The sequence below is a fragment of the Gekko japonicus genome, unplaced genomic scaffold (genome assembly GCF_001447785.1).
Source record: "Gekko japonicus isolate JY-2015 unplaced genomic scaffold, Gekko_japonicus_V1.1 scaffold182, whole genome shotgun sequence".
NCBI lineage: Eukaryota > Metazoa > Chordata > Lepidosauria > Squamata > Gekkonidae > Gekko > Gekko japonicus.
Window position 1 is genome coordinate 1,559,731 of NW_015173128.1, and position 7,956 is coordinate 1,567,686.

The 7,956-nt window shown below is 46.9% G+C and overlaps 1 protein-coding gene across 1 annotated transcript in view; it reads left to right on the forward strand.

The window, feature by feature from the left end:
• The first annotated feature begins 860 nt into the window (after positions 1 to 860).
• Positions 861 to 7,956, forward strand: part of PIGL (phosphatidylinositol glycan anchor biosynthesis class L) — a 70,069-nt gene continuing 62,973 nt past the window's right edge. The window contains exons 1-2 of the mRNA XM_015422049.1: positions 861 to 1,136; positions 3,951 to 4,050. Coding sequence (XP_015277535.1) covers positions 872 to 1,136; positions 3,951 to 4,050 — 365 coding nt within the window. The 5' untranslated portion in view covers positions 861 to 871. The remainder of the gene's footprint in view (positions 1,137 to 3,950; positions 4,051 to 7,956) is intronic.

Consider the following 7,956-nt stretch of genomic DNA (forward strand, 5'->3'; position numbering starts at 1 on the left):
TGATCTGGCAGTGACAAGAGGTCCATCAGGTTCTCTTGAAGTGTGGAGCTTCATTGCTGTAACAAAAGGATTGTTTTTAAATGAGGGGAATATCTGCACCCTTAAGATCAATCACCCTGTTGGATCAGCCCCAGTGGTCCACCCATTCCAGCATTCTGTTTCTTACAGTGGCCAATCAAATGATTCTGAAGAAGCTAATGAACGAAGCACGTGGCAATTGTCCTCAAAAGAGGTACAGTGATTTTGTCTATGGAGGTTAACAGTGCTGGTCAACAGGATCTCTTGGAAGACCCACAGACCAAAACTTTCTCCTCCTGCTGTCCTATAAAGTACTATTCAGAGGTATTTGGATTTGGAGATCCCATTTTGCCGTTAAGATCTCTCCTCCTTCATAACAAATTTTGAGTCCAGTGGCACTAAGACCAACAAAGGTTTTTTTCCTGGGTATAAGGTTTCATGTGTACGCACACCCTATACCCAGAATAAAACTTTGTTCGTCTTAAAGGTGCCACTAGACTCAAACTTTGATCTGCTGCTTCAGACCAACACGGCTACTCATCTGAATTTCTCCTCCTCCATTAATTTATCCAATTCCCTATTAAATCTCCCTAACCCATTGGCCACCCTACCACTGCATCCCGCGTAACCCTTTCCACGACTTTGCCATACGCATTTTTATAAGTTAGTATTTCTTCTTGTGCAGAAACTCCTCCTGCATGACCCTGCCGCGATTCCCGCCTCCTTTCCGCCTTTCAGGTCTGGAACCTTGCATAGCCGGAACCATTCTTTCTACTATTCGTGGTACCCGTTTCCGTACGAACTTTTTTTTTTTAACTTTCCGGGAATTTTTTTTCCCTGGTGGGGGCATGTTATGGCGACGAGAATAGTGTCAATCGCCTTGCTGTTTTCGCCGCTTATACTATGGTTGGTCGCCTGCTGGTGGCTGCGGCGACGCCACGGAACGAGGCGGTGTGACAGTAGGACGCTGTTAACTAAGGGACCGGGGCGGCGCGATAGCGATGACGCAGTGAGAGCTCTGTTTGTAACGGCGCACCCTGATGACGAAGCGATGTTCTTTGCGCCTAGCATCCTTAAACTGGCTCGAGCCAGGCTGTGGTTGTTTTGCGCGTCCACAGGTGAGGGGACAGCGATGCGAGGTTGCCTAGCAACCGTAACACCATATCCACCGCCAGGACGTCTCTGACGTCACGGTTGCTCGGCAACACTTTAAAGGCGGTGGTGCGCGATGCGTGACGTCACGGACGCGGCGCTTCCCCTAAGAATGTGGCCGTCCTCAGGATCTCGGACGCGCGTAGGGCGAGCTATGAGGTCGGCTCAAAGGGCGTCAAAGGCCCGGGTATGTCGTCAGTTGCAGCGCCTCAAGGCCCTTCAAGTATTATGGGGCTAGAGATTGGGAACTCTGACGTCACGTCGCACTGATCTTGCCTTATGCCTTAGTTCCCTTTTGTGCAGTGCAGAAAATAGCACCAAAAGCTATGTATCTGTCAATCATGATACCCACTGTGGTATATTTATTGTATATATGTATAAGTGTCACACCATACAGAATTAATTTGTGGAACTCTGCCACAGGATGGCCAATAGTTTGAGAGGCTTTAAAGTGACATTAGGAGAATTCCTGGAAAAGGAAGGTTCATCTATAGGTATCAGGTGTTATGATAGTGAAATGGAACCTCTGTGTTCAGGTGTTGTGTAATAATATAGGGTAGCCGTGCTTCTCTGCAGCAGAAGAGCTAGATTTGAGGCCAGGAGCACCTTAGAAACCAACTAGATTTTTGAAGCACTCATTTGAGCATTTGAGAATCAAAGCATTTGAGAATCAAATCAAAGCATTTGAGAATCAAATCAAAGCATTTGAGAATCAAAGCTCCCTTTGTCAGTGTAATAATTTAAAACAAAAGTCCAGTAGCACTTTAAAGACTAACACTGTTTATTCCAGCATGAGCTTTCATGAGTCAGAGCTCACATCTCCAGCTGCAGGGGTCATTTCGTAGAAAAAGAGCTAGGGGAACTCTTTAGCATAACTCATTAGCATATGCCACACCCCATGACATCAGCAGGTTGCGGGGCTTTGTCATCTGCCCCGCCCCCTGCACCTCACCCGGGGGAACTGTGTTCCCCCGCAATCCCCCCCAAAATGACCTCTGTCCAGCTGCCATTAAGAGGAGAAATCAGTTTCTGCTGTACAGGTGCAGTGTCCTATGAATGCCATTTGTTGGGGTCAGCAACGAGGGGAGGCTTGGCCTTTGGGCTCCTGGACCTGGACCTTCCACAGTGGAAAACAGTACAGTGGACTAGGACCCCTCTTGATTGGATTCAGCAGATCTCTTCTGATTTTCTGTAATGTACATAAATTTGTGCCTGACTGAAGGGTCCACAGAGCCATGAGACTAGATATAAATTTCCACAGAAAACCAATGGCTCCCTTTCCCCAACTTACTAGAATCCTTTGCAGCATAGAAGCCATTCAGGACACACCCGAAATTTAGATGCCTTTTGTCCACTCGTTCCATATGTGCTCACCCACTGAGCGCCTTTGGCATGATACCCATGTTTTTGGCTTCTATGTCTACCTTCTCCAAAGATCTCTTTAGGTGCTGTGAGATACATTGTACTTTACTGTACTGCCAATTTTTGAAAAGACAACGAAGTAGAAATGATGTAGCCGCCATGGTGTAGTGGTTACAGTGCTGGACTAGGACAAGCTCACTGGGTGACCTTGGGCCAACCACTCTTGCAGCTCAACTTACTTCACAGCATTGTGAGGATAAATTAAGAAGGAACAGCCATGTGGGCCACCCTTTGTCCTTTAAGAAAGGATGAAATAAAAATTAGGTAGATGGATATCATTGTCAGGGCTAGTGAGCAATAATCCAGCAGGGCTTTTTCGGTGGTGGCACCCTCCTGCTGGAAGTCTGATTGGACCCTTTTTTTGTACATCTTGGAGTGGCAACTAAAGATATATTTCTTTTCCAAAGCTTTTGTGAGCCACAGCTGGTTCTCCAATCACAGTAGCCATTTTATTCTCTCTCTAACAAAGATCTTGGATCTTCTGTGGTGTTTATAAACTATTTTTTGGGTATTTTCTTGGTTTGCTGCTTTGAACATTCTAACGTACAAACTGGGAAAGTGACACATTATATTAAAAAACTGATAAAGAATTTGCAAGGGAACATCATATGCCTATCTCACTGTGGCATATTGGGTGGCTTGTGCCAGTAATGAAAAAAGTAAAGCTGAGCCACCCACACACACAGTGGCAGTTTATACATAGGGAACTCCCCAGACACAGAGAAAAGTAGGATTTTACAAATTAGCACAATGCAAAAGAACAAAGCTACAAAAAATGACCTGGTGAGGACTAAGTATACTCCAGGAGTCATAGAATGTCAAGAAAGCAGTTGAGAGTCTGTTACAAGGAGATGGAGAATATTCCTCCTAACGGCTGTGAGAGTTTCTAGAAATACCCAGAGGAGGAAATTTGTGCGTGTGGTTTCTAAATCATCCACCACCACCGGCACTAGTCTCCAGGTTGTGCATGGTTGTTGACAAGGCAATAGGGGACTGAGAGGCAGGTCTGCATGACATCTGCAAGTACATTTTTACTTGTTCCTTGCAGGGTGTATAAAATGTGATATGCCAGCCTATCTACCTACCTCCTTCTTAACCCACCTGATAGCTCCACACCTTTATATTCCAGCAACACAGCAGTCAGTCTTTAAGGTGTCACCGAATTCTTCTGTTGCTTGCCACAACAAACAGCCGTGCAAGGTCTAGTGAAATGTGGGGACCTCCACTGTTATTCCCTTCTTGGCTCCATTATTTTATCCCTGGCTGCCAAATGTGTAGAGTTTTTCCACAGTGGGAAGAGCCTTGTTCTGTTCCAAACAGAGGGCAGAGGGCCTTGATATTGTCTTTGTGGTTTGCAGGGAACTACTACAATCATGGGACCATACGCAAGGAGGAGCTCCTGAAGAGCTGTGCAGTTCTTGGGATCTCTGCTTCCAATGTGACTGTCATCGACCACAGGTATCTCTCTACCTTTAAAGCACTGGCATTTTCTGACAGCACAATATTGCATACTTTTCTGTAGGTGACTGACATATTTTTCAAGCGAATCATGCAAGCCACAGCTTCCCATAGGGCTGTTTCTTGCCCCTGCTTGTATGTTGGGACAGTTGGTATTGGCATTTCTCCAGGATGAAAAGGCGGACCAAATTCACTGAGAGCAGGTCTTATCAGTAGTTACTGACAGTCATTATCAGCTAATGACGGTAATGTTTTTAATGAAAGCCAAGAACTAGTAGATCATTGCAATGTATATTATTGCAATATTATATCACATTGTATTATATTAGATCACATTGTATTTGTTATGTTATGTTATGTTATGTTATGTTATGTTATGTTATGTTATGTTATGTTATGTTATGAATGCTGTAGTGATCTAGCAATTCCTGGGGTTTTTTCAAGACAGCTACACAGATAATTGTCTCTGTGGAAACAGCCTTCACCTCCCACTAAGTCCAAAATAGTATGGTACATAAGTAACATCTGGGATCTATGACTAGACCTCCTTTACTTTACTGTGACCCTTCAGATGAAGCCAAGAATTTGCACTGGGGCTGTAGGGATTAACCCTTCCCTTCTTTATTTCCTTGACAGAAATCAGCCCCTGAGCTGCTGTTGGCCTCAGCAGGAGGGGAAAATGTTATCCTCCACATATCTGACTCACCTCCTTGGTGCTGCCTTTTAAGTACATGTCTCTTTGATGTTGATGGTCATAGAAAACCACATAAGATGCAGCACTGCCAAACAGCACACAACCAGCTCTTTGGGCCAGCACCAGGGCTCTCCTCGGTGGGGCTCGCAGCTGCCTTTGCTTCTCTGTGGACCACAGCAGGGGTGGGCAAAGTCAGTTGTGTTTCTCAGCAGGACACAGAAGGAGACGGGTGGGACATCTTCCCCATGCTTCTGCAGTCTGTACCCATAGCTGAGGGTTAAGCTGCCATCTTTTTGTGGGCCAACTCTTTTGCTTGTTTCACAGCAAGAAGAAGAGATAAAGGGGCCCTGCAGTGTTGTTGCTGGGTTGTTGTTGTTGTTTTTTTACAGAAGTAGCTGTGAAAGAATCCCTGCCCCCATACGCACGCACACACACTCATGTCCCAATGCCACTTGCACCTCAGATATTTTCACCGCCATCAGTTGGGCAAGGCAGGAGGAAGCAGCACTGATTGCACTCTGAATTGCAACATCTGGAGAGGATCCAAGCCTCAGCAGTCCTTTGGCTTCATTTGCAAGGCAGGTCAGAGATGGGAGGGGCCAGGGTGACAAGGCACGGGTGCGAGAGGATGCTGCTCCTGCTCTTAGTGGGCATTGGGAAAGACCGGGGTGTGTGTGTGTGTGACAGTATTAAGCAACAGTTTTGCACAGAAAGTAGGAGTTGAGTAGGGTGGCATTTTGCAGCTAGGAGCTCCAGATTCCATGCCGTCTGTGTGTGTTTGTGCGCAATGCACCATCAAGTTGTAGCCAACTTATGCTAACCCTGTAGGGCTTTCAAGGCAAGATAAGTTCAGAGGTGGTTTGTAGTTGCCTGCATCTGCAGAGCAGCCCTGGACTTCCAAGTGGTCTCCTAGCCAAATGCTGCCCAGAGAGCCAACCCTGCGTAGTTTCCAAGACCTGAAGAGAACAGGCCAGCCTTGGCTATCCATGTCAGGGCATGGTAGGCTTGCCAACCTCTAGGTGGCACCTGGAGATCTCCCACTATTACAATTGACCTCCAGACTACCAAGACCAGTCCCCCTGGAGAAAACGGCTGCTTTGGAGGGTGGACTCTATGCTGTTTTGTTGTTCAGTCGCACAGTCGAGTCCGACTCTTCGCGACCCCATGGACCAGATCACACCAGGCCTTCCGGTCTTCCGCCGTCCTCTGAAGTTTGCTCAATTTCATGTTCGTTGCATCGATGACACTGTCCAACCATCTCATCCTTTGCCCTCCCCGTCTTCTTTGACCTTCAGTCTTTCCCAGCATCAGGGTCTTCTTCAGTGAGTGCTCCCTTCTCATTTGGTGGCCAAAGTATTTGAGCTTCAGTTTCATTATCTGGCCTTCCAGGGAACAGTCAGGGTTGATTTCTTTTAGGGTTGACTGATTTGACCTTCTTGCAGTCCAAGGGACTCTCAAGAGTCTTCTCCAGCACCATAGTTCAAAAGAATCTATTCTTCGGCGCTCGGCCTATGCTGTTATATCCTGTTATATCCTGCTGAGGTCCCTCCCTTCCCCAAACCCACCTTCCCCAGGCTCCACCCCCAAAGTCTCCAGGTATTTCCCAATTCAGAGCTGGCAACCCTAGGACATGCTCTCTACACATGCAAATTAAGCCTGTTCCTGCCTAATCTATATATCTGTCTAGTATGCTCCTATCCTACCCTTCCTCTAAGGAACTCAGGGCAGTGTGTGTGGGTCCCCCTTCTCTATTTCATCTTCACTTTCACCTCATGAGATAGGTTTGGCTGAGAGAGAAAGACTGGTCCAAGGCCACCCTTCAAGCTTCGTTGCAGAGGGGAGATCTGAATACAGGTCTCCCAGATCCTCCTACAACCACTGACCTACCTGCTTGCATAAGTTCTCTTGTTCTACACAATCTAGTCATTCAGTTTTGCATAATTCTGCATCTAGTAGTCACAGGGAGAGGGAAGTTCAGCTTAAAGTTAGTGGGATTCGTCCACCCGTCTGACCCTAGCAGGAATTGTTCATACACGGAGGGCTAGAAGCTTGCTTCGCACCCCCCGCCACCATGAAAGCGGAAAATCTCACACACTCTGCAATGTTTCCCTAAGCAGTCCTCCAGCCTGCCTTCTGGCCTGTCAGGAGTACTATTTAACAATTCCCCCGATCCCTGCCATACTTATGATCACCACTGTTCTTGTTAGTTTCACACACAGTGGTTGGTGATACAGGCTTGGAATGCTTGCTAAAAAGCATGAACTCCCATGCTTTTAAAAAAGGAATAACTAGGTAAAACATATAAACTAGGTAAAACTATAAATGTTTCTAAAACTCCATTTTCTATTTATATGGGGGGGGGAGTGTAATCTTGAATATATCCAAGAGCCATCTTTTAAATCTTGGTAAGAATTTTATCCTCTCTCCCGGCCACTGAAGTCTGCATGTGAAATCTAATTCCCCTTTTAACCTCTAGATCAGGGGTGTCAAACATGCAGCCGGCGGGCCGGATCAGCTCCTCGGAGGGCTCCTATCTGGACTGCAAGGAACTGGCTGTCTCCTGCTTCTTTCTCCAGTTCTGCTGCTGCTGTGTCGCAACTTGCTTTACCAGACTCTCTCAATCGCACAGGAGAGATAGATAGGCAAACTTCTGTTCCCAGCACTGACTGAGACTCCTCCCCCTCCCCCTCCCAGAGGGAGAGAGGGAACAAGCCAGAGCTTGCTTCCTGGCCAGGCTGCCTCAATTGCACAGGAGACAAAGGCAAGCCTTTCTTCCCCTCCATTGGCTGAGGCTCCTCCCCTTATTTTGCACCCTAGGCGAGGATCCCTTCTGGCGCCCCCCCCCCCACCAATTTTCAAAAATAAATGCTCTGCCTCTGAGTCCCATCCCTTTCCCTATGGTGCCTTTGTAGGTGAGATTTGTTGGCCAGTGGTATACATTAGATTAACATTTGAAAGTATCTGTGTGTGACAGCATATACACAGTAGGACTTGTTAGCATGTTCACTGATGGAAGAAGCCAACTAACCTCTCATATCTCATATCCCAAAACTGCTTCTCAGTTGCAGGTAGTCCCAGAACTCATTTTGTGACATGTAAAAAGTCAGAATGGGAGGGTGGGTGGCCACTGGCTCTCTTAGGATGCCTCCACACATCCCTCCGCCCCCCCCCCCCCGGAAAAGAAAAAAATTTAGCCAAGCTGGCTGGGTTTC